Below are 27,885 nucleotides of genomic sequence, written 5' to 3' on the forward strand. Positions count from 1 at the left end.
CAACAGTTACCCCAAGTAAGTTCAAGTGCAAGAGATCTATTATAGCCTCAGACATGTTATTTCTTTGCTTGTTAGAACACATACAATATAATCATGGAGAGAGTAGACTATGGGGATCGTAGTTAGTTTGGACCTGGTGTCTTGCTTTGTCTTTCACTCTTTTGTCTTTCATGACATTGTCAGAAATATGAACAATTCCCTCGCTCATCATCATAACTCTGCAAGCTAGGAGAAGTGTGTCAGAATAGCTGTGTTTGGCATATTCATGCTGTACCAATTCACTGGAAATTATCTATACTGTAGATATCTGTAGATGAACCTGTGTACCATATAGATGTACCTGGTCTTCACTTCACACACCTGATAAAGCCGGTGTTTGCCTGCACGTGCCATAAGAACCCAAGAAGTTCCTAAGATGCTACTGATAAGGGTTTGCTGTTTATGACTCCGGTTGCAAAACCAGTAAAGACAATGAAATTTCACATTCCCCAGTTTCACCCAGTTTCAAGCCGATAATGATCCGTTTTGAAGTGAACTGGTACAGGGCTGCCATTTCACACAAGGCTTTCCCATACCGGAAATGAGCCAGATCAGAAGCGGTTTGCCATTTCAGACTGCACCGCTTTTTCCCTGCCATTTTTCGCCCGTGCGGGAGATCTCCGGCTTTTTTAAAAAAACATTCACTTTATAGCGCTATAGCACTATAGCATTATAACAAAACACTCCAGGCATTCCAAAGGGGTTGATATAACGCTATTCCGTTATAGCGCTATAGCGCTATAAAGCAAACGTTAAAAAAAAAGCCGGAGATCGCCCGCGTGGGCAAAAAACGGTGGGAAAAAGCGCATTAGAACCGGGAGAGGGAACTGAAGACTACTTGGAAGTGGTTGAAAGGTAAAACGCTTCAGTCCCATTTCCTAAATGGGACAGAAGCGTTTGTGTATGAAATGGCAAATATATTCCGGAAGGGAACCGGTTCTCAAACGGGTTCTGTCTGAAATGACAGACCAGAAACTGTTTGGGAACCATTCCTCTTCCGGAATATATCATCTGTCTGAAATTCCCCAATAAATAAAGATGCTACAGAACATTTATTTAATATCACATATGGTGAAGCAAGAACTGAGAAAATGTAATAAGAATCTAATTAGATCAGACTTTTAAACGGTACTTTATTCAGGTATTATTCAAAAGAGGAGCTTATGTACTGCAGGACCTCTCACATTTTTGTGACAGTGATGAAACCTCCGGACTCGATTTTTTAAACAGAGGAGATGAAGGAGTGATGATGTCACAAACTAAAGAAACTAAATACATTCACTCGGCACCCCACTGAAGCTTCAAGAGAGTGAGAGTCCAAAGGCAGAAGGATTACTCAGTGAAAGGAGAACTCTGTGGCAGCAGACTAGAGAGAAAGGTCCTTAGGAGCCTAAGAAGAGGAGGAGGCCCAAGGGGGGAGGGAAATGTTTATTTTAAAAAACCACAATAGGGAATCTAAAGAAAAAAGGGAAGAGGACCCAAGAGAACGATGAAAGAGAGAAATACAGTGCATGCATGCAGGAAAAGAAGATAAAACAAAACGGACTGTGCCACGATTGAGATTGTCAGCCTCTAGTTAAAAATAACTGGGTTTTTTTTTTAATACCTACCATTTCAAAGGCATAAAGCATACTGGATAAACAAATAGACCATAATCTACAAATAAATTAAAATGGACATTCTTTTCTTCTGCTGAATAGAACTTGATCAGTCGTTTCCCAGGGAAAATATTTTAACAAGTACCAAAATAATAGATGCTGATTTTGCGGGGTAGGGTGGGGGGGGGAAATCGTTGGAATGAAGCACCCACCCAGTTCCCGTAATATATGTTTCCCAGTGTCAACGTGAATTGCCATATACCTGTTGTAATATACTTCTCTGTCTCTGTTTTCTTGCAGCAGTGTGTACTCCCAGTACTGAATTCTGTGAATGGTCCGAGTGGATAGATGTGAGTTACCCCCGTTATGGCCCAGAAAATGGTGATTATGAAACATACGACAACATCAGAGCCCACGGCATAGAGGTCTGCTCCAACCCTCTGAATATATCCTGCCGAGCAGTGAAATACCCTGGGCTCTCCTTCCAAGAGTTGGGCCAAAAAGTGAAATGTGATGTTTCAACTGGGCTTGTCTGTCACAATAAAGAACAGGTTCCAGGGCCTGTGATGCCTGCTGATGCCTGTCTCAACTATGAGATCAGCATATACTGCTGTAGTATTATATGTACAACAACACCTATTACTACTACTACGCCATCTACCACAGCCCCTACTAGCTCCCTGTCTACCACAACCTCCACTCCAACGCCAACCCCAACCACTCCAACGCCAACCACCACCACCACCCCAGAAACCTCAACTAGTACTATCACCTCACCATCTACCACAACGACCACCTCAACTCCAACACCAAGCACTATTTCCACTACTTCGGGATCAACCACAGGTAACAATTTTGGAATATTATTTGGACCTTACTGCACTATATTCTGTGTTTTAATGTTGAACGTAAGTGCACAAACGACACACTTACTGTTGAGCAGCTGCAGAAGGGCCCAGGACTTGCAGCAGCAGTCGTGGTAGCTGCGGTGGCAGCAGAACCTGGAATCCATTGGCAGGCCCAGCTTCGGCAGTGGGAGCCACCAGCAGGTCTGATCATGGTCATGGTAGAGTCTGGGAGTCAATCCGATCCCAGTTGCAGTGGCAGATACTGGGAGCCGATCCAGGCTCAATCCAGGCTCGACAATGGGGGTGGCGGAGTCCAAGAGCTGCCACCAGGCCTGGCTGCAGTGGAGTTTAGGCAGTGGTGGTAGAGCCTGGCACCAAGCCCAGCTATAGAAGTGGCAGAGCCTGGCAGCCACTCCAGGTCCGCCCACCGTAGCAGAGCCCAGCAGCCCCTCTGGGTTCGGAGGGGCTCCCAGACACTGAGTTTTGCAGGCCCACCCTTGTCTATCGACTGATAGGGTGGCCAAATTTCTGGATCCTTAAATCCGGTGACGGGAGCTGTGAACAGGCGAGGCAGAGTTTTTTTCCTGGAAATCTGGAAGAGTTTCCGTGTTTGCAGAAAAACGTGAAATTTAAAAACAAAAAATATTCAGGGGTTTAAAAAAGAACCCAAAATGATAAATGTTCCTGTTAACGTCAAGCAATGGATTCTCTCAGTGGCTGTTGCTAGGCAACCACAGTATTCCAGGCTGGGTTTATGTGAGTAAAAAGGCAGGATCTGAGGGCAGGGTTTTTTCCAGGCCTATTTTGGCCTTTTTGGGAGGACTCGTTGAGGCTGGGCCTGACTAGGGTTGGGGAGGGGTGAGGACTCAGCTGAATACAGAGTCTACCCTCCAAAGCAGTCATTTTTCCCATGTAGGGTTGACAGGTCCCCTAGGGGGTTGGAGGTTTACCCGCTCGATGGGTACCTTACCCGTCGTCCCGGATCAGGCCACCGGGGGGGACCCCACCCCCAAAGTGCCGGGATCACAGAGACATGTCTGGCGTGATGACGTCACCCAGAGGTGACGTCATCATGCCAGGCATACTGCAGGGGGACACTCCATCATTTGAAGGAAAACTCTATGGTTCCCCCTCGAATGATAGTGGTCCCACCTCCAACATGCCCGATGTGATGACGCATGCACTGAGGAACTCCCAGAGAAGGCCGGGACTCCCCCCGCTGCAGCCACAGGTATGACTTGGCAACCCTACTTCCATGGGGACAGATCTCTGTCATCTGGAGTTCAGTTGTAATTGTGGGGGATTTCCAGATCCCACCTGGAGGCTAGGAAGCCTAGGCCCGGGAGCAGCCTCTGGGTGATTTGATACCCCCAGACTTGCATGACACAGCTAGGCCTAGCTGCTTGCTACTGTTCAACCGCAGCCACCCTATGAAAGCCAGTTTGGTGTAGCAGTTAGAGCGTCAAAGCAGGTTCCAGGAGACCACGTTCGAATCCACATCTTGCTGTGGAAGCTCACTGGGTGATTATGGGCCAGTCCCATACTTTGAGCCAAACCTACCTCACAGGATTGTTGTGTGGATGAAAAGGAGAGTCGAAGAGTTTTAGTGCTGATGCTCTCTTGGTACCGATGTTGCATGTTTTCCCTACCTATGTCCTTATCTCAAGACTGTGTCTTAATTATTTTAAAGAAAATAATAATATATGCACAATATTTGCAGCTTGTTATGTATCCCCACACCTATCACTATGGTGCACAGTGTAAAGGAGGGAAAGGGAACTCTGAGCCTCTCCATGGGATTAGGAAGTAGCCGGCCTTGTGCCAAGACAGAAAAAGCAGTCTGGTTGCACAAAATCTGCTTACGTTACAAAAAAAAGAAAAGCAATGGAAGAAAAATCAGATAACAGCTGGAGACGAGGGACATCCAAAAGTAGTTATTTTTTACTGTAACTTCAGGCAGATGAGTGTTTCTGTGATTATCCTGTCGATAACAGTCAGACTACATTTCATTGCAAATACGTTAATTTGTAATGATAATATGAGCCTGTCATGACTATTATTTTATTTTCTACATTTCCAGCAGTGACAACTTCAAACACCACTGCATGTAAATAATTTCTCAGCAGAAACGCAGATGCATTTTTTAATTTGGTTGCAATATCTAAACCATCAGAATAAAATATTTTCACAGATCTCTTGGTATTCTTCTCAGCCCACGCTCACTTTAAAAAGAAAAACTTATTTTGGATCCTATCTCAATTTCCCGCTTGCTGGGGAAGGGGCAATATCTGCGGATCCTCCTGTCTGAGTGTAGCCCACCACTTATCCCCCATGTTCCTCCAGAAAGTTTAAAAGTTAGGTTGTTGTTGTTGTTGTTCAGTCGCACAGTCGAGTCCGACTCTTCGCGACCCCATGGACGAGCTCTCTCCAGGCCTTCCGGTCTTCTGCCGTCCTCTGAAGTTGGCTCAACTTCATGTTCGTTGCATCGATGACACTGTCTAACCATCTCATCCTTTGCCGTCCCCGTCTTCTTTGACCTTCAATCTTTCCAAGCATCAGGGTCTTCTCCAGTGAGTGCTCCCTTCTCATTTGGTGGCCAAAGTATTTGAGCTTCAGTTTCATTATCTGGCCTTCCAGGGAACAGTCAGGGTTGATTTCTTTGAGGATTGACTGATTTGTTCTTCTTGCAGTCCAAGGGACTCTCAAGAGTCTCCTCCAGCACCATAGTTCAAAAGAATCTATTCTTCGGCGCTCGGCCTTCCTTATAGTCCAGCTCTCGCAGCCATACATGACTACTGGGAATACCATTGCTTTGACCATGCGGACTTTTGTTGGCAGGGTGATGTCTCTACTTTTTATCATGCTGTTTAGGTTCGCCATCGCTTTCCTCCCAAGGAGCAGGCGTCTTTTAATTTCATGGCTGCAGTCACAGTCTGCGGTGATCTGGGATCCCAGGAACGTGAAGTCTGTCACTACTTCCACAGCTTCCCCTTCTATTTGCCAAGGAGTGATGGGGCCGGATGCCATGATCTTAGTTTTTTTGATGTTGAGCTTCAAGCCCACTTTTGCGCTCTCCTCTTTTACTCTGAGCAAGAGGTTCTTTAGATCCTCTTCACTTTCAGCCATTAGAGTGGTATCATCTGCATATCTGAGGTTGTTGATCTTTTCCCCAGCAATCTTAATTCCCGCTTGTGATTCATCCAGGCCAGCATTTCGCATGATGTACTCTGCATATATATTAAATAAGCAAGGTGACAGTATACATCCTTGTCGTACTCCTTTTCCTATGCTGAACCAATCAGTTGTTCCGTATCCGGTTCTAACTGTCGCTTCTTGGCCCTTATACAGGTTTCTCAAGAGACATGTGAGGTGGTCTGGTACTCCCATCTCTTTAAGGACCTGCCATAGTTTGTTGTGATCCACACAGTCAAAGGCTTTAGCATAGTCAATGAAGCAGAAGTAGATATTTTTCTGGTACTCTCTTGCTTTCTCCATAATCCAGCGAATGTTGGCAATATGATCTCTCGTTCCTCTACCTCTTCGAAACCCAGCTTGTACTTCTGGTAGTTCTCTATCCACGTACTGTTGAAGCCTAGCTTGTAGGATCTTGAGCATGACCTTGCTAGCGTGTGATATGAGTGCAATTGTGCGATAGTTTGAACATTCCTTGGCATTGCCCTTCTTTGGGATTGGAATGTATACTGATCTTTTCCAATCCTGTGGCCACTGTTGCGTTTTCCAAATTTGCTGGCAAATGGAGTGCAGAACTTTAACAGCATCCTCTTCTAAGACTTTGAATAGCTCAGCTGGGATACCATCACCTCCACTAGCTTTGTTGTTAGTAATGCTTTCTAAGGCCCATTTAACTTCACATTCCAGGATGTCTGGCTCAAGGTCAGTGATTATACCGTCGTGTTTGTCAAGGACATTGAGGTCTTTCTTGTATAGTTCTTCTGTGTATTCTTGCCATCTTTTCCTAATCTCTTCTGCTTCTGTTAGGTCCCTACCGTTTTTGTCCTTTATCATGGCCAGCTTTGCATGGAACGCTCCCTTGATTTCTCCAATTTTCTTGAAGAGATCTCTAGTCCTTCCCATTCTATTGTTTTCTTCTATTACTTTGCACTGTTCATTCAGGAAGGCCTCCTTATCTCTCCTTGCTGTTCTCTGGAAATCTGCGTTCAGTTGGGTAAATCTTTCCTTTTCGCCTTTGCCTTTCGCTTTCCTTCTTTCCTCTGCTATTTGTAAAGCCTCATCAGAAAGCCACTTTGCTTTCTTACATTTCTTTTTCTTTGGGATGGTGGTGATTGCTGCCTCCTGTACGATGTCACGAACCTCTGTCCATAGTTCTTCAGGCACTCTATCTATCAAATCCAGACCCTTGAATCTATTCTTCACCTCTACTGTATATTCATCAGGGATGCGATCTAGGTCAAACCTGAATGGCCTCGTGGTTTTCCCAATTTTCTTCAGTTTAAGTCTGAATTTTGCAATGAGTAGCTCATGATCTGAACCACAGTCAGCTCCAGGTCTTGTTTTTACTGACTGAATAGAGCTTCTCCATCTTTGACTGCAAATTATATAGTCAATCTGATTTCGGTGTTGCCCATCTGGTGATGTCCATGTGTAGAGTCGCCTCTTAGGTTGTTGGAAAAGGGTGTTCGCTATGACCAGTGTGTTCTCTTGACAAAACTCTGTTAACCTTTGCCCTGCTTCATTTTGCTTTCCAAGGCCAAACTTGTCTGTTATTCCAGTTACCTTTTGACTTCCTACTTTAGCATTCCAGTCCCCTATGATGATGAGGACATCATTTTTTGGTGTTAGTTCTAGGAGGTGTTGTAGGTCTTCATAGAACCGGTCCACTTCAGCCTCTTCTGCATCAGTGGTTGGGGCATAGACTTGGATTACTGTGATGTTGAATGGTTTGCCTTGGAATCGGACAGAAATCATTCTGTCATTTTTGAGATTGTATCCCAGTACTGCCTTTTGCACTCTCTTGTTGACTATAAAGGCCACACCATTTTTTCTACGAGATTCCTGGCCACAGTAGTAGATATAATGGTCTTCTGAGTTAAATTCGCCCATTCCTGTCCACTTTAGTTCACTGATTCCTAGGATATCGATGTTCAGTCTTGCCATCTCATTTTTGACCACGTCAAGCTTACCTTGATTCATAGATCTTACATTCCAGGTTCCTATGCAGTATTGTTCTTTGCAGCATCGGACTTTCCTTTCACCATCAGACACATCCACAACTGAGCGTCCTTTCGGCTTTGGCCCAGCCGCTTCACTCTTTCTGGGGTTACTTGTACTTGTCCTCTGCTCTTCCTCAGTAGCATATTGGACACCTTCCGACCTGAGGGGCTCATCTTCCGGCGTCATATCATTTAGCCTTTTGATACTGTCCATGGGGTTTTCTTGGCAAACATACTGGAGTGGGTTGCCATTTCCTTCTCCAGGTGGATCACGCTTGGTCTGAGTTCTCTGCTGTGGCCTGTCCGTCTTGGGTGGCCCTTCACGGCATAGCCCACAGCTTCATTGAACTGCGCAAGCCCCCTCGCCACGACAAGGCAGTGATCCATGAGGGGGAAAGTTAGGTAGCATCTAAGTAAGTTAATTTAATCTGATTTTTTTAAGATAATTTTTTTAAGTCACTGGTGGTAAATAGAAATAGTTTGTTTGAGATGCAGCTATCAAACTATTTAATTTAATTTATTGATCTGATTTGATTTATACCCTGCCCTCCCCTTCACAATCCCTTTGGGTCAAGCTGCAGATTGTCCACTTTGCCTGAAGGGAGATGCATATGTGTGTGAAACTGCTGGATATGCCAGGACTACAGTTAGCAGTTTTTAAGTTCAAAATGATAAAGATATGATTCACTGACATAAGAGCTTATTGTCCTGGACACAGGAGAACTTAGATGATCAACTACAATCCAAAACAAAATTACACTGATTAATCAACTGAGTAGTCAACTGAAGTCAATTGGCTTAGGAAGGCGTAAATCTCTCTGTTATAAAACCAATCCCAGTGAGTTACTTTCTTTTTAAAAATGTCATTTTTTCTTTCTTTCAGCTTCTACGACTACTACAAGTAAGACTACGCCTATGCCAACAACAATACCGTGCACAACTGAGGAAATAGAAACATGGTCACCAGGTAAGTATTCATTCACAGAAGTATATATTAATCTTTTAATTTCAAAACTTTAGTATAAAGTTCTACAGATAGATCTGTGCCCACAGTTGTATTTCTGAAATTACCCGCAGTATAAAAACATTCTGGGGATGTTACCATACAATGTATTAAGAATGTACATGTTATGAAGCTGCAGTGAAGAATACTGTCCTAGTGATTCATTAGTTGGTTCTAGATCAGATTTAATCAGCCCCTTAGGAAAAGAAAAACGCTTTTACACCTGCTACTTACGTTACACCTTTGCAGTTCTATGACCCATGCGTCCTTTCTGCTTTATTCATGTATTTGTTTATAAATTATATTTAACCTTGACTAGTCTTCAAAGTTGGGATGGAACTATTACCTCCGGAGTAGTTTTAAAATACTATCTGGCCAAATCAAGTTTATATATGTTTTTTTCTTTAACCTGCTGTAGAAGATGAGGGAGGCAGGGGGTGGGTGGGAGAGATGTGTCAATGCCTGTCAAGATGCTGATCTTTATCTGCATCAAGAAGATACTGCTCTGAATGAGCACTTTTAATGAGGGCATGGATGCATGCTTCCATTTCCTGAGGCCACTAGTTGAGTACAACTAGTGCAAGATCCAGAATGATTAAGCCCTAGAGATCAGTTGTAGTCAGGGGTCATTTTGTAGAAAAAGAGGTGCAGGAGGTCATTAGCATAACTTATTTGCATAACTTATTTGCATATGCCACACCCCCTGACGTCACCGGAAGTGTGTCAGAAGGCAACACACACCACTCAGGCTCCACTGGACTGTTTTGGATTGCTAGCTATGGGGGGGAGGGGAACATGCTGATCTGCCCTCACAGAAGAGGGAGAGCTTGGCCCTGATGGTGGGCGGGGGGAGGGCTCTGCAACTTACCTGGCTGCTTCTTGCTCCTTGTAGCCCAACTGAGGGTTGCTGGGAGCAGGGGGCAGGGCTTGATGCATGTGCCCGCCCCCTGGGCTCCTTACTGTCGGAGCTCCGCTCCTGTGTGCTCCCACAGGAAATGACCTCTGGTTGTAGTACAAATTGCAGATTAGAATGTGGTATAAATAAAAGCACGTGAAATATTAATTCAATCAGGATGTTTCCTCAGAAATCAAGTGAGGATATCAATAGTATAAGTAGGGAGGTTAGAAGTTATTTTAAAACTATTAACATGCATTGTTAAAAGGTCTGAAATAGCCTGAAATTCTATTTAGGATACTTACGCAACATAAGATAAGAAGATGACTTCTAATTTTTACTCTTATCCACTTATTCTTAGAAGTTTAGTAGTGGTAATCAACCAATCAATCAACTTTATACCCACATATATGTGCATATGAAGAAAACAATAATTTTCAATTAAATGTGTTTGTGTTAAGGTTATGGCTTAGATCCCTGGAGGTTTTCCAAAGGTGGAAGGATTAGTATTCACAGAGTACATTTTTCTCACCATTCACTTCCTGGAGCAGCCTGTAACGCTCCCTGAAACATTGTTCCTGAGGGACCAAAGACCCCAAGAACAGGATCTGCAGGGCTTTTAAGGCTGCCTCAGCAGGGGAAAGTGAAAGAGTAGAACAACCAGAGTATATATCCTCTGTGGTGCAGGCGGTTAATCACCTGCTACTAATAACATCTAAGAACAGCTGTACAGCTGTTCGATACCCGCCGCGGCCAAACTGAGCACCTGGCCCTCGTCCCAGCTCCTGCTAACCCAGCGGTTCGAAAGCGTCATTAATATCAAAATAAGCGCAAGTAGATAAATGGGAACCTACCTTAGATGGTAGGGGGCACCCTCGCCCATCGTGGGGGTCGTTGGAGGGCCGGAGGTCGGCAGACGGCGAAAGCAGCGAGCGGCAAAAATGGCATCCACATACATCGATAGTGAAACCTGACGGCGGTGGAGAAGGCGGAGCCAGGACGACGCACGAGTGTGGCGGCGCAGGCGGGGCGGAGCCGCGAGGACAGAGCCCTGACCGCGCCGAGCATGCCGTGCGGCAGAAGGGCCAACCAATCCACCGCTGAAAAAGATCACCAGAAAAAAGGAGCCAGAAGCCGCAACTGAAGACGACGGAGCCGACCCGAGAAAAAGAACAACCCCCCTCCACTGGGTGCCGGTAGAAATGTCCCCACCCCTAAGAATTGTGGACATAGGATAGGGATAATGAATAACTGTAGCCGCTCAGAGACCCCTTTGGGGGTTAGAGCGGGGTAGCAAGAAGAAGAAATAAATAAATAAATCCATGGAAACCCACTGGGTGATCTAAGCAAAAGTATCTTTAAATGGCAGAAAACATTTTAACATGTATTTTCATATTACTGGTGTTTTTATTAACCATTTTGATCTATCAAAACAGCTTAATCAATTAAACTAACTGGTTAAATGACAGCAATTCCAGGCCTATATCAATCAGAATGTTTTGTTCTTGCTCTACAGAGATTTCAACAGTGAAGACGACTACATCCACAACCACATCAACCACCCCAATAACCACCACCACTCCTACTCAGACGCCAAGTACAACTACAGCACCCCCTACCACTACCCCGGTTCCAACCACAACCACAGAATTGCCCACAACCACGCCTACTGAGACATCATCCACAACCACATCAACCACCCCAATAACCACCACCACTCCTACTCAGACGCCAAGTACAACTACAGCACCCCCTACCACTACCCCGGTTCCAACCACAACCACAGAATTGCCCACAACCACGCCTACTGAGACATCATCCACAACCACATCAACCACCCCAATAACCACCACCACTCCTACTCAGACGCCAAGTACAACTACAGCACCCCCTACCACTACCCCGGTTCCAACCACAACCACAGAATTGCCCACAACCACGCCTACTGAGACATCATCCACAACCACATCAACCACCCCAATAACCACCACCACTCCTACTCAGACGCCAAGTACAACTACAGCACCCCCTACCACTACCCCGGTTCCAACCACAACCACAGAATTGCCCACAACCACGCCTACTGAGACATCATCCACAACCACATCAACCACCCCAATAACCACCACCACTCCTACTCAGACGCCAAGTACAACTACAGCACCCCCTACCACTACCCCGGTTCCAACCACAACCACAGAATTGCCCACAACCACGCCTACTGAGACATCATCCACAACCACATCAACCACCCCAATAACCACCACCACTCCTACTCAGACGCCAAGTACAACTACAGCACCCCCTACCACTACCCCGGTTCCAACCACAACCACAGAATTGCCCACAACCACGCCTACTGAGACATCATCCACAACCACATCAACCACCCCAATAACCACCACCACTCCTACTCAGACGCCAAGTACAACTACAGCACCCCCTACCACTACCCCGGTTCCAACCACAACCACAGAATTGCCCACAACCACGCCTACTGAGACATCATCCACAACCACATCAACCACCCCAATAACCACCACCACTCCTACTCAGACGCCAAGTACAACTACAGCACCCCCTACCACTACCCCGGTTCCAACCACAACCACAGAATTGCCCACAACCACGCCTACTGAGACATCATCCACAACCACATCAACCACCCCAATAACCACCACCACTCCTACTCAGACGCCAAGTACAACTACAGCACCCCCTACCACTACCCCGGTTCCAACCACAACCACAGAATTGCCCACAACCACGCCTACTGAGACATCATCCACAACCACATCAACCACCCCAATAACCACCACCACTCCTACTCAGACGCCAAGTACAACTACAGCACCCCCTACCACTACCCCGGTTCCAACCACAACCACAGAATTGCCCACAACCACGCCTACTGAGACATCATCCACAACCACATCAACCACCCCAATAACCACCACCACTCCTACTCAGACGCCAAGTACAACTACAGCACCCCCTACCACTACCCCGGTTCCAACCACAACCACAGAATTGCCCACAACCACGCCTACTGAGACATCATCCACAACCACATCAACCACCCCAATAACCACCACCACTCCTACTCAGACGCCAAGTACAACTACAGCACCCCCTACCACTACCCCGGTTCCAACCACAACCACAGAATTGCCCACAACCACGCCTACTGAGACATCATCCACAACCACATCAACCACCCCAATAACCACCACCACTCCTACTCAGACGCCAAGTACAACTACAGCACCCCCTACCACTACCCCGGTTCCAACCACAACCACAGAATTGCCCACAACCACGCCTACTGAGACATCATCCACAACCACATCAACCACCCCAATAACCACCACCACTCCTACTCAGACGCCAAGTACAACTACAGCACCCCCTACCACTACCCCGGTTCCAACCACAACCACAGAATTGCCCACAACCACGCCTACTGAGACATCATCCACAACCACATCAACCACCCCAATAACCACCACCACTCCTACTCAGACGCCAAGTACAACTACAGCACCCCCTACCACTACCCCGGTTCCAACCACAACCACAGAATTGCCCACAACCACGCCTACTGAGACATCATCCACAACCACATCAACCACCCCAATAACCACCACCACTCCTACTCAGACGCCAAGTACAACTACAGCACCCCCTACCACTACCCCGGTTCCAACCACAACCACAGAATTGCCCACAACCACGCCTACTGAGACATCATCCACAACCACATCAACCACCCCAATAACCACCACCACTCCTACTCAGACGCCAAGTACAACTACAGCACCCCCTACCACTACCCCGGTTCCAACCACAACCACAGAACTGCCCACAACCACTACTGAGGCATCAACCACAACCACATCAACCACCCCAATAACCACCACCACTCCTACTCAGACGCCAAGTACAACTACAGCACCACCTACCACCACAACAATATGGACAACTACATCATGCCACTGTGAATATGATGGGAAGACATATGAGCCAGGTGAATATATTTGGTTTTATGCATTGAGTTAATTTTGCACTGTGCAAGTTTTCATTTATCATTACTGTTCGAAGCCATATAAAATATAAAGCTAGAAGCAACTTAGGGCGCATTCAGACGGGCTGTTTAATCTTCTTTCGTCACTCTTCAATAACGGGTTTTATATGCACGATCACACAGCAACATCTGCCTCCCGTCCCCAGCCATTGGTTTCCTGCTCAAAATCTCCTTTAAACCAGAGTATTTCCAGTGGTTTCCTGGTTCTCCGGTTTCAAGCTGCACTTTTCCATGTCTGATCGCTCTTCTGTTGCGGTGTCAAGCCCCTTCTGGGTGCTTAAATGCCCTCCCCTTTTGAAAGCTGCTTCCGCTTTTCATCCACCATTTTTTTTTTAGCGTTGGCGGTATGCGCATAGGCAGAGCTCCGCTCCCGCATTAATAAAACCAACGTTTACACGGTGACGTGTTACAGCATTTAGACGAGTTCGGGATCTCACAGAGGCCAGTTATGTGAGTGAAATCATGGTGCTCTGTGGAACCGTCAAACGAAAGCTATGATTCACCTTGGTTGTTCTGTACATGTGTGAAGATTTCAACCTATGGATGACCGCCTATCCATATGCGCAAACTGAGAATTTTTTTAAATAATCACCGACATGCGCTCCCGCGCGTCAGTAGTGTAGACGGCCTGGAGCTATGTGACTGCACGGTGAGGCGGGATAAGGAGGTGTGTGCGATCGTGATTATCCAGATCAAAGATAATTGTTTCGGGATGGGACCAATTTAAACCGCGGTCACCATGCTGTCTTATCGAACCAGTGTTTCTAAATTTGGGGGGGGGGGTTGTACATATTACTTTAATATTGCCATCCATTGAAACAATTCTTTTTGTAGGTTGAATATGTCAGTATATTAGGATTGTAAATCTGAACACACTCGTAATTTGAGTTCCTTTGGATTCATCTGAGGATTGCCTCCATCTAAAATAGCATAACTATTTTCAGGACACATGAAATTCAACTGTTTCCCATCTACACAAGCATATGTTTTGGGTTGCATTTTGAAATGTGCACCTGTAATGCCCACAGATACATTTACAATTTGGATTTTATAAGTGTCCTTTTATGGCATGGATAGAAATATAAACTTAGCTTTATTGAAAGTAAGATAAAAATAGGTAAGTTTTTTTCCTTGTCCCTTTCACTCTTGCTGGTGGGAGGGAGTTGCGGTTGGATGAACTCTGCTTTTAATGTTTGAGGAGCCTAATTTATTACATTGAAGTTTATTCTTAAAATAGGAATGTTTGATCTCTGTTTTGGTCTTTCTTTTACTCATTAAAAAAACCAAACAAAACCCCGGTGAATTGGGTTGTATGTTATTTTACTGTTTACAGGTGACCACTACCTCTTAATCTCTTTCTATTGAGAAATTAAGTCAAATACAGTCCAGTCCTAAGGGGAGTCACATCTTTCTAAGTACATTTAATTAATGGGTTTCAAACTACGTAACTCTGTTTAGAATTCCACTGTTAATTCCACAGGCATCAGAGTACTATTGGGGATGAGGAGAAAAAAATGTACATTGTGCTTGTTAGAAGAACCCACCCACTCCCTCCCTCCCAAGAAGTATGCTTGCATACAAAAGCTTATATCTGGAATAAAACATTGTTGGTTTTGAAGCTGCAATGGGACTCCAACTTTGTTTTCTCTCTCTCCTTCCCTCCCTCCCCAAAAGAAGAGGAGCAGCCCTGGAGAAGGAAGCAGAAGCTCTCTGTGTGTGTGCACACAAGAGAGAGAGACAGAGAGACTTGTCTTTGTATCTCTCCTGCATGAAGTTCCATGGAGCTGTGTATGTGTGTGTGTGTGAGAGAGAGAGAACGAGCAAGGGAGGGGGAGGGAGTCCAGAGGCAGTAGACAGGAAACAGGAAGCAAAAAGCCGCAAGGGAGCTGGGGAAAAAAGCAAAGTACGGTGCGGCTGCAATAGCAGCCCTGGGAAAGGAAGCAGGCGAAGGAAGTTGCTCAGTTGCTGGATTTGAGCTCTCTGTGGGCCGCATGCGGCCCGTGGGCCACATGCTTGACACCCCCGGTCTAAGGCTTGGTTTCACTTATCCCTAATTTGAAACATTTCTATGGTGTAAATGTATACAAAGTTATCCATTGCTTGTGGTAAGTTACATATCTACAGGAAAAAAATAATTTTCGAAAGTTACAATTTCATTTAAATCCTTTCTATCCAACTATAGGTCAAACTGTTAACACAGGCCGTCATGAAGATGTTTGTTTTCTCGCCAACTGCTCACTATGGTGTCAGATAGAGTTTTTCCATTGGGACTGTCCATCAACTACAACCACAGCAGTGCCAACTACAACCACAGTAGTGCCAACTACAAGCACAGCAGTGCCAACTACAACCACAGTAGTGCCAACTACAAGCACAGCAGTGCCAACTACAAGCACAGCAGTGCCAACTACAACCATACAAAGCACCACAACTTCTCCACATGTAGTGATAACCAATATTACAACTCCTACGGCACCACAAAAAATACCATGTTTAAATGGATCTGTTGAGGTTAGTAATTTTTAATTATTTAACATTGTAATTAATATAGGGATGTTATGGAGTTATTTTGCTCATTTTTCTGTGTCTCTCATAAACCAAGTTATTTTTTAAACTTCTTCTTTAAAATAAAAGGTTCTAGAGTACCTGCAAGAGTGACTGAAAGGGAAAAAAACTGTCTTCGTTTTGTGTGCACCGTTGTTTTAACATTTTCTATTCCTTGTGTCAAGCACCCAATCTACATTGTGAACTCACAGTTTGCACAAGTCGCAGTACTAGTGGCATCTCACTCTGCCAAGCAGAATAAAAGATGCAAAATGAATTCTGCTTTGTACTAAAGAAAAAAGAGAACAATGAAGATTTTTTACCACATTTGGTGGCCTTTTTAGTTCTATTGCAATATATTGGGGAAAATGAAATTAAAAGCAAGTAGGGTATTATTAAGGAGCTGTGGTGGCTCAAATGGTTAAGATGCTGAACTGCAGGCTGTGGAAGGTCGGTAGTTCAGCAGTTCGAGACCCGAGTGTGCCGCATGACGGAGTGAGCTCCCGTCTCTAGTTCCAGCTCCTGCCAACCCGGCAGTTCAAAAGCAAGAAATTGCAAGTAGATAAATAGGTACCACTTAGGTGGGAAGGTAACAGCGTTCCGTGCGCCTTGGGTGTTTAGTTATGCCGGCCACATGACCACGGAAACGTCTTCGGACAGCGCTGGCTCTTTGGCTTTGAAACGGAGATGAGCACCGCAACCCTAGAGTCAGACTCGACGGACTTTCGAGCAAGGGAACCTTTACCTTTTTAGGGTATTATTGGGTATATGTTTTTTTCCTTTATATAATCAATTGCATTATTTCTGTAACTCGATGCATTACAGCATACTCCAAAATCCAGTTGAATGAGGCTACCCAGATTCAGGAGTGGGGTTTTACCCTCCCTGTAACTACTTCCCCAAGTGTACCACTTTATTTTCCTTGATAGTAGTGAATGGCAATCATCCACTTACATGGCAGAAATGAAAGGAGTGTATTCATGGACAGCACTAAGGCGGGGAATGAATTTGCTCATCGCTAGTGGTCCTCTGCCATTAATAACCAAGCATACTGGAAGAGTGGGAAGCAAGTTAGATTCAGTGAACAGCCAGCAGCGTTTCAGCTCATAAAATAGAGGTAGGGTTGCCAGGTCTGGGTTGGAAAATACCTGGAGACTTTGGGGTTAGATCCAGGAGAGAGCGGGGTTTGGGGAGGGGAGGGGCCTCCGCATGGTACAATTCCAGAGAGTCCACCCTTCAAAGCAGCCATTTTCTCCAGGGGAGCTGATCTCTGTCAGCTGGAGATCGATTGTAAAAGCAGGAGATCCCCAGGCCCCACCTGGAGGCTGGCGACCCTAACTACAGGACACTGTCCTGTCCACAAAGCCACTTGTGAATGGTGGAGACTCCCCTCCCCCCAAAAAAAATGGCATGGGATGTGGCCTGTGGGCTTGCAGCAGTGAGGATGAAGAGGGGGGGCGGGAAATCAAAGACTATCTCAAGCCCTTTGCACAAGCAGAAACTGCTCAAGCATAGTTGGATTGTAGAGAATAGAAGTACAATCCTAAACAGAGTTAAACCCTTCTGAACTAATTGAGCTCAATAGAGGAATGCAATTCTGCTTAGGATTTTGCTGCAAGATATATCAATTACATTAGCCAGGCATGAGTTGCATCTGTTTTGTGATCTGGTTCTTAACCTCACATGAATTAGCTTGGTTTCGGTCTATTTAGGCCTCCTCTGAAGGCATGCGTACGACTCTAGTGCTGCGGTGGCTCAAGTGGTTAAGACGCTGAACTGCAGGCTGTGGAAGGTCAGTAGTTCAGCAGTTCGAGACCCGGGTGCCGCATGATGGAGTGAGCTCCCATCTCTAGTTCCAGCTCCTGCCAACCTAGCAGTTCGAAAGCAAGTAATTGCAAGTAGATAAATAGGTACCACTTAGGTGGGAAGGTAACAGCGTTCCGTGCGCCTTGGTGTTTAGTCATGCCGGCCACATGACTACGGAAACGTCTTCGGACAGCGCTGGCTCTTCGGCTTTGAAATGGAGATGAGCACCGCAACCCTAGAGTTGGATTCGACTGGCTTTCGAGCAAGGGAACCTTTACCTTTTACCGTATGTTTAAAATTGCACATTTTTTTTTAAAGAGGAACATGAAGATATATATGTCTGTGAACTCTGGGATATTAAAATAATCTCCGATTAGTTAATATCTATTTGGACATTAACTGAAGTGCTATTTATTTGCTCTCTCTGTCTTCTCAAAATACAGCCAGGCGACTCTTGGTGGATATGCAATTGTACCCAGGCCATATGCATTACAAATGACACATGGGAGGTGGTTCCTGTCGAGTGCGTACCACCACCTGAGCCCCAATGCTCCAATAAGCTGGCCCCTGTGCGAGTGTTAGATGACAACGGGTGCTGTTGGCACTGGGAATGTGATTGTGAGTACACACACACACACACACACATGTGTATATATATATATATGGAGAGGAGAGGGAGGGAGAGAGAGAGAGAGAGAGAGAGAGAGAGAGAGAGAGAGAGAGAATTTCTTAGGTGTTCTAATGAATGAGGAAAGCTATTGAAGTAAAAACATTGTAAAGTTTTAAACCAGTCTACCTCCATTTGGAATTCAACTGAGACATCCTGTTTTCTCTGCCATCCAGCTCTCTCTCTGAGGGCCACCAGCTTCTAAACTGTCTTATTTATCCTCCACTCACCACCAATGTTCCCTCTAAGCTGAGTTAGTGTGAGTTAGCTCACAGTTTTTTAGCCTCCGGATCACACATTTTTGTCTTAGCTCAGGAAGGATGGCTCCAGAACAAACTAATTTAGGCGGTAGCCAAACCGCTCGCTCACAACTTTAATGGCAGTAGCTCACAAAGTAGAATTTTTGCTCACAAGACTCCACAGCTTAGAGAGAGCATTGCTCACCACACATTAGTATTTTTACATGAATACAACTTGCAGAAGACTCAGTTTGTTGGGTCTGATAACAACTAAAGAGGCTGACAGTAATTTACTTAGGGCTGCCAAACCGCGGTGGGGGATCCATGCGTCGTCGCAGGATTGCTGCCGCGGGGGGACAGCGATACGCGTTGCACCGGCGTCGCCAGGATGTGACGTTACGCGTTGCTCTGGCAATGGGACTCCAAACAGCCCCGTTGCCAGAACGACGTGTAGCATCACTTCCTGGTGACGCCGGTGCAATGCGTATTGCTGTCCCCCCCCGGCAGCAATCCTGCGACAACGCACGGATCCCCCGCCACCGTTTGGCAGCCCTAAATTTACGTAAAGCTGCTGTATCTGTAGTGAACTCCAGCTGGATTTTCCCTCTTATTAGGATTGCCTGATTTCTTGTTACAAAACTCTTTTCACATTCTTCTATGAGCTGCTAAGCAAATTCTCTATTATTTCTCTGAAGGCTACTGCACAGGCTGGGGAGATCCTCATTATAAGACATTTGATGGCTTCTACTACAGTTACCAAGGAAATTGTACCTATACCCTGGTGGAAGAGATTAACAAAAAAGTAGACAATTTTGGGGTCTACATAGACAACTACCATTGTGATCCACGGGAACCCGTTTCCTGTCCTCGCACTCTCATTGTGAGGCATGAGACCCAGGAAGTGCGTATAACAACAGTCAGAGAGGTCCCCATGAAAGTACAGGTATGAGAAAACGGCTTACATTTCAGCACTGATTTGAGAAAGTGTAATTACTTTTGTGAGAAGTGTACTAGGTCAAATGCAGGTGGGCTAAATTCAGTTAAGTTTACATCGGTCTAAAAGAAGCCCATATTTCATTTTTGTCCTATCTCCCCTTCCCCGTACTAGGTGCTCATAAATGGGCAGACCGTGGCTCTGCCTTACAAAAAATATGGTTTGAAAGTCTATGAGGTGGGTGTAAATCAAGTGGTGGAAATTCCTGAACTTAAGATGAATGTGACCTACAATGGAATGGCCTTCACAATTAGACTGCCCTATCAACTATTTGGCAATAACACCCAGGGACAATGCGGTAAGGATTCTTTTTGTTTGTGCTTCTAAAATGAAACACTAAGAAAAGAGATGATAAGAAAAGCATTGTAAAGTCAGACACATTCAATTCAATTTGATTCATTACGATCAAAGATCAGCAAATACCTTAAAATGTTACATATAGGTAACAGTGAAATACAGCCAGTTGATACAGGTAAAAGTTTTAGTTAAGACAACGTGGATTTTGAAATTTCCTAAGAAGTAATAGTCGTCTGTCTGGTTAGGATAGCCATAGCACAAAATCTTGCTACCTTAGCAGTAGTTTCATTACAAATATCAGCTAAAAGAAGAGTAGAATAAAACTGATTTGACCTTCCTGGGTAGGCGACAATTATTGGTGCAATATATTTAGAACGAATCTCATGATAAAACCGACAAAGATAAAAGGACGTGCTCAATTGTCTCGACCTGTCCAGAATTACAAGGACAGAGTCAGCTTGCGTATGGGGTATGAGCGTATCTCCCTTGCAGTTTAAATCTTGATAATGCCAAGATATGCATATCATATGCAAGCTACTTTGCTTCATTAGCTGGAACTGTTTTCATGTCAGGTAAAGCATACATCTAACGAAAATTACAAAGGTTAGTTCTGCCATGCAAAAACCCCAAATGGGTGTATAACTTGGCTTAAAATAAAAATAGTCTTCGGCATATTACTTATACATTATGGGAAACACAAAGATCAACTCCTGTGTGAACTCCTCTGCTTTTTGTCAATGCTAGGCACATGCACCAACAACACAGCTGATGACTGTAGGTTACGCAATGGAACTCTTGCCTCTTCCTGTGAAGTAATGGCAGATAACTGGATTGTTAATGACCCATCGAAGCCCCAATGCTTTCCACAGCTCCCACCGTCAGGACCAACGCAAGCCCCACCTTTGTCTCCCTGCAAACCTTCTCCTCTCTGTGAGCTCCTACGGAAAGGGTAAGTGTGTTCCGCATGGCTTTCACTTTTGGATTTTGCTTGTGTTTAATATTATTATTTTTTCTTCCTTGCTTAAAGTCTGCTTTTTCTTTGGTTGTCTACTCTTTCAATAATTTTAATTAAGAAGTTCCTCCTGTGTCAGCATACTGGGTCGCAAATGATTTCTTCCTAAAGATGCCTGGATATAGAGTGTTATGGTTTTATGACATCAGCCAGTCAGTTTATTATTACAGTCCTTGACCAGTACATATCAATTTGAAAGACAATGTAGAAAAATTCCCGACAGTATCCTAGCTGGAATGAGCCAGAAAAGACTCATAGGCTGCGGTCACACGGAGCATTAGCCATGCTAGAGCAATGGAAGACAAGCGGAGTTTCGGGCGCGATCTCACCAGCACATCTGGGAAGCGTAGCACTTCCGTGACGCAACCGAGGCTTCCCGCCGAAAACACGCAGAAAAAAACTAGTACCTCGGAGGTACTAGTTTCCGGAAACTGCGGGGCAAGGGCAGGCGTCTGATCGTGTTTCCGGAGGCATCCGGCGCCCGCCCATGTCCCCTTGCCAAAAAGGTGTTTTTTCCCCCAAGTCTCTGTGGATGCGCACAAGCACCCAACGGAGCATGCGCAGTCGTGGTGTACACAAAAAAACACACATCCAGTTTGCCGCACCGCGCGCTTCTTTTTTGTGCGTGGGATTGTCATGCGATCGGCACCTCTCCCTTCCCACGGAACCTCCACGGTACCTCCACGGTACCTCCACGGGAGGTCTGATCACTTTACCGCACAGTAGTTTGCCCCGGGGCAAACTGCCATGCTTCCCCCCCGCAGTTTCCTGCCCGTGTGACCGGGGCCATAGTAACATAAAAGCTTAAAAGTTATAAAAAATATATAAAAGGAAATAAGTATAACTACCGTTCAGACCTTTTAAACCATTTAAAACGTCAGTTTAAAAGGATTTTTGTTACAAAGTAGAGATATGGTCTATTTGCCTCGCTTTTTGCATCCCTTATATACCTGGGTGCAGAACCCAGCCACCTGTCTTGATGTATGATGAGTTTTATGACATAGTTCTGTCCTCTTTTTAATCCAATGACAGAATTGCAGTTTAGGTTAATGATGTGTTAATTAACGACCCCATCCCAGTGTTAATTAATTATCTTTTGTATATTACTTCTGTTGCGATCTCACAGTGATTATGAAATAAATTGCTGTACTCACATGAGTAGCTGGATGTAATACAACTGCTTTATTGCAACCAACTTCAGACTAACACTGAAACTAAGAAAAAGTGAACAGTCCAGTGGGGCGGAGTTTTCCTCCAACCCATAATCAGGTTCCAGTTAACTCTTTACTATCCATTTTACTACAATTTCTTTTCATGGAGAGTTGTGTGGCTCAAAGAACAATTGCACAAATTATAATTGAGTGGGGAAGGGTGAATACAATCAAATATGGAATGTATACTGATTTCTGCATGAGTGCAGTGCAAATGTTACAATTGGCATTCACAGTACAGATGGTTCATCCAACTGACTGAGACGAGAGCTCCATAATTTACTATCCATTATGAGATCCATTCTGGTTCACAATAATGCCAGACTGTCTCCTGTTGATTCTTAAATGTCCAGGACACAGAAAGTGTTACTAGCAAAACAACACACACACACACCCCCAGGCCAAACAATTTGAACAAACAATAGTATACAATATTTTAAGACTTATAATTGCATATACCATCTGATAGTATCCCACAGTTCTGGAGATTAAAGTGTATTATGACAATGCTTCATGGTGCTATCTAAGATACCACAGTTGGTATGGCTTCCTTAATTTTTTCATGCATTATAAGTATACGAGTAACAAGTTTAATGTTCTTGTGACTGTGGGGTTTTTTTAATGAAATGAGTGCAACCTATCATGGAGACCTAGATGAGTTGCTCTTTTAATACATAATTTAAGAGACTACCTTGAAGATCCTTTGTATTTTGGGCAGTCTGCTGTTGTGTTTCATATGCATACATTTATCACATTTAAAATTAGATCAACATTGTATGGATTTTTTAAAAAAAGGATTGGGAGGCAAAAATTCCACCTCCTCAACCAATTAATGAGTGACAGCCAGAATGGTGTGGTGGTAGAGTGTCAGACAAGGAACTGGGAGACCTGGCTTCAAATCCCAACTCTACCATGGAAACTTACTGGATGACCTTGGGTCAGTCACACATTCTCAGCATTGCTGGTCCTTTCCGCACTAGACCTTAAATCCTGGTTCAACCCTGTCCCCAAACCTATATTCTACACTACACGCAAGTTCACCCCTGTAATTATCTCAGGGTATTTTTACATTCTATACTACATGCGAGTTCACCCCTGTAATTATCTCGGGGCATTTTTACATTCTATACTACATGCGAGTTCACCCCTGTAATTATCTCAGGGTATTTTTACATTCTATACTACATGCGAGTTCACCCCTGTAATTATCTCGGGGCATTTTTACATTCTATACTACATGCAAGTTCACCCCTGTAATTATCTCGGGGTATTTTTACATTCTATACTACATGCGAGTTCACCCCTGTAATTATCTCAGGGTATTTTTACATTCTATACTACATGCGAGTTCACCCCTGTAATTATCTCGGGGTATTTTTTGTTTCCACATTACATTGAGGTCACCCCAGTTTCATCCCACATCTGTCCAGGGATAAACGGATGCTGTTGTAACCAGGGATAAATGCAAGGTATTGTGTCCCGAGTTGAACTCTGAGGGATGAGATCCAAGTGTGGAAAGGACCACTGTCAGGATAAAATGGAAGACAAGAGAACAATCTAAGCTGCTTTGGGTCTCCATTGAGGAGAAAGGCGAGGTAAATGAGTAAATAGTGTCCCTTTCTGCACTTGGATCTCATCCCTGGTTTTATCAGAGTTCAACTCACAACACAAGACCTTGCATTTATCCCTGGTTAAAGCAGCATCTGTTTATCCTGGAACAAGTGTGGGGTGAAACCAGGGTGACCTCAATGTAACGTGGAAACAAAAAATACCCCAAAATAGTTACAGGGGTGAACTCGAGTGTAGTGCAGAATGTAAGTTTGGGGGCAGGGTTGAACCAGGATTTAAGGTCTAGTGCAGAATCACCCAGTGACACCTATGAACAAGTATCCTGCAAGTCCTTCAGCATTTGTTATTCTAACCTCCGTGGAATCTTTGATCTGTGCAACTGCTTGGCTCCAACAAGGAAGTTTTATCGACCCTTCCAGAATTGCAACCTGCAGCAGATTCTGTTTTCCGCTCCCGTAGTTTAAGGACATACAGTCCAAGCTTCTTTTTCAAACGGTGGCTCGAGACATAATGAGAATTAAAACTTTTGTTAACGAAACGAGCACAGATGATTCAATGAATGACATTGGTTGTATTTTTCTTCATCTAGTGTATTCGAGAAATGTCACGGGGCTGTTGTGGCCCAGAACTACTATGAAGCTTGCTTATTCGATAGCTGCCGCATTCCTAACCGTAACATAGAATGTGCAACTCTTCAGATCTATGCAGCGACCTGTGCAGATCAAGGTGTATGCATTGACTGGAGAGAGTTCACCAATGGTTCCTGTTGTAAGTACATGGTTCTCATATGCAGCTGAAAGCACTAAAATAGCTATAAAGTTAGCATGTTTTGGCTCAGATACTGTATATGCGGATTCAAGATATGGTTTCCATACCAGTATGATTCCATGCCTTGTGTGGTCTGCAGAGTCCTAGATTTCCTGCAGCTTCCACAGGGTATATCGCATGGTTTCTAGAACGGAGTGCGTCATTTAAGGGCACCCAACCAAAAGGCATACACATGCCCCAATACTGCTATTTAGGATCGTTTGCTATTCAATCAGCCATGTAGCTAGAAATTTTCACGAGGGAGGGGAGAAGAGGGGGCACGGTGGAAATTGTCTGAATCCTGATAATTGGTCAGGAAAAAAAGTATCTGCTGGATTTACAGAACTACACAGGTCAGCAACATACTCTACCAGAGGACTACTGAAAAAAATTCATGCCATTTTATTCCAATTAACTTGAACACACACACCCCTGGTTTTTCACTCACTACCAAGAACTGGAACCATCATTCAGAATTATATGGTACATTCACTTACTGAGCATTACTCCGCCCTATTCACAGTTTAAACTAACCCCATTTTGTTTAAATATTTAAAAAATGTAATTTTTGAATTTTTCTACAATTTCAATCTACACTTGTGGGTTAATTTCTCCACGAATCAATGAGGCTTTTATCAGAAACAGTATATTTTCACGACATTGCTAATTCTGTTCTTTATATGTTATTGTATCGGTTTATTTAAATATTAGTTTTATCCCACTTTTTTGAATTTTTGAATTTTTCCACAATTTCAATCTAAACTTATGGGTTAATTTCTCCACGAATCGATGAGGCTTTTATCAGAAACAGTATATTTTCACAACATTGATAATTCTGCTCTTTATATGTTATTGTATCGGTTTATTTAAATATTAGTTTTATCCCACTTTTTTGAATTTTTGAATTTTTCCACAATTTCAATCTAAACTTATGGGTTAATTTCTCCACGAATCGATGAGGCTTTTATCAGAAACAGTATATTTTCACAACATTGATAATTCTGCTCTTTATATGTTATTGTATCGATTTATTTAAATATTAGTTTTATCCCACTTTTTCTCATGGCTCAAGGCAATTTGCAGGTCACAATGAAAACATTACCATTTAAAACTAATAGCATAAAACCTCATGCCCACACACCCTTCCTCAAAAGATGCCAACAATTTGAACTCAATTAAAAGCCTGACACTGTCTGAAAATTTCTAATGATAGTACTCTCCTCACCTCCTCGGGGAGCCAGTTCCACAAAATGGGAGCTAATAAAGGCTTGGCTCTGGTTGATGCCAGGCAGGCTACCTTAAGTGGAAGTAGAGCCAGTAGATGGCAGCCGGAGGACCATGGTTGGCAAACAGGGACATATGAGAGGAGACTGTCCTATTTGCTGTCCTATTTGCTCTTAAGCCTGTCTGGGAATAGGAGACTGGGCACTCAATGAAATTGCTGAACAGTCGGGTTAGAACAGATAAAAGGAAGGACTTCTTCACCCAAAGAGTGATTAACACATGGAATTCACTGCCACAGGAGGTGGTGGCGGCTACAAGCATGGACAGTTTCAAGAGGGAATTAGATAAGCATATGGAGCAGAAGTCCATCAGTGGCTATTAGCCATAGGAACTCTCAGTCTGGGGCAAGTGATGCTCTGTATTCTTGGTGCTGGGGGGGGGGCAACAGTGGGAGGGCTTCCAGATCCAACATTAGCTTCTCTTATGTTCTTATGACCGGTTTCTATAGACGTTCTTCAAAACGAAGACTATTTTTTGTTAATATAAGATTCACTTGTGGATAAATTTCTTAGGGCTATATATTTTAATGAAAGCTTGCGTCCATTCCAGTCGCCCAACACTGTACGCTAATGCTTGACCGCCATGTCTGTGTTTTGTACCCGGCAAGTCCGATCTCTGTACTGTTGTTCTACTCACCGTTGGAGAGAAATTCATTGTAGAGTGGCTGGCCGTTGTAATCTCCACAAAGGCCACAGGTCTTATTGTTAAACTTGGCATCAAGCTCCAGCTACATTGCAAAAGCAAAACCAGAGAGAACATCTCAGTTGTGATAGCAAAGAGAGAGAGACGAAGCTGCTTTGCCTCGTGCTCAGTCCATTCAGTCCACTATATGCTGCTCTGACTGGCACTCATACCCCAATGTGTAATGGCATATTTTTGTTTTCCTTGTGTTCTCTCTGGTCCTCCACAGTTCTGTTGGGAACTTAATTCTCAGGCATGCTCAGAGCAGCTTGGATGAAAACCATGGCACACAGGAAACAGGGGCTTCGGTCTTCCCCTGCACTGTTTCCTGCCCTGAAACTGTCCCAAGAGACGATATTTGCCCTGTTGGGGGCTCTGTGTGTACTGATAATATACTTCTAGGATCCTCTCACAGGGCAAATAGCTAGTGCTCTGTGTGGGAATCTTAAGGGGGGGCGTTGTAAATTCGGGAGTGGGCGGCATCCCATGGGCTCCACATTAGCTATGGCCCTGTATTAGTGCCTCTACTAATATCTGCAAAAGCTTACTGAAATAGTTTTACAGACCTCTTTATCATGTATGCATGAGGTTCTGTCAAAAAAAATTGCAGCTCTATATATTTAACTTCATTGCTCTGAAAATGCTCTAGGCACATGCAAGTAAAAGTTATGCATATTCATTCTGAAGGGCAGAAACTGGCAAGCGAGTTGGGGCAGAAAGGCTTCTTCCCCTTCTTTTGGCTACAATGTCATGGTGCCCGAAAGTGGGCTGTTTTCCAGAATGTGAAACTACTTTTTCCATATAAACAACAACAGCAAAAAACAAACCAGTAATTTCATACTTATGCTAAAAACAGTAAACACGCTACCAAGCAATATCTTGTAATAGATTCAGTATAATAGGATAAAAACAGGGGTCATTTCCTGCAGGAGTGCACAGGAATGGAGCTCAGGCAGTAAAGAGCCCAGGGGGTTGGCACATGCAACAAGCCCCACCCCCTTCTCCCAGCAGCCCTGGGCCACGAGGAGCAAGAAGCAGCCCTCCTTCTTTCTTTCTCTCCTTCTTTCCCTTTCCTTCCTTAATTCCTTCTCTCCCTCTTTCTTTCCCTCTTTCCC

The 27,885-nt window shown here is 44.3% G+C and overlaps 1 protein-coding gene across 1 annotated transcript in view; it reads left to right on the plus strand.

The window, feature by feature from the left end:
* Positions 1–27,885, plus strand: part of MUC2 (mucin 2, oligomeric mucus/gel-forming) — a 111,234-nt gene that overhangs the window by 62,257 nt on the left and 21,092 nt on the right. Inside the window, exons 31-40 of the mRNA XM_015412952.1 lie at positions 1,938–2,483; positions 11,094–11,204; positions 12,742–12,966; positions 13,294–13,515; positions 15,910–16,101; positions 18,457–18,627; positions 19,611–19,858; positions 20,024–20,207; positions 20,951–21,155; positions 24,588–24,774. Coding sequence (XP_015268438.1) covers positions 1,938–2,483; positions 11,094–11,204; positions 12,742–12,966; positions 13,294–13,515; positions 15,910–16,101; positions 18,457–18,627; positions 19,611–19,858; positions 20,024–20,207; positions 20,951–21,155; positions 24,588–24,774 — 2,291 coding nt within the window. The remainder of the gene's footprint in view (positions 1–1,937; positions 2,484–11,093; positions 11,205–12,741; positions 12,967–13,293; positions 13,516–15,909; positions 16,102–18,456; positions 18,628–19,610; positions 19,859–20,023; positions 20,208–20,950; positions 21,156–24,587; positions 24,775–27,885) is intronic.

This window comes from Gekko japonicus, unplaced genomic scaffold (assembly GCF_001447785.1).
Source record: "Gekko japonicus isolate JY-2015 unplaced genomic scaffold, Gekko_japonicus_V1.1 scaffold2018, whole genome shotgun sequence".
Lineage (NCBI taxonomy): Eukaryota > Metazoa > Chordata > Lepidosauria > Squamata > Gekkonidae > Gekko > Gekko japonicus.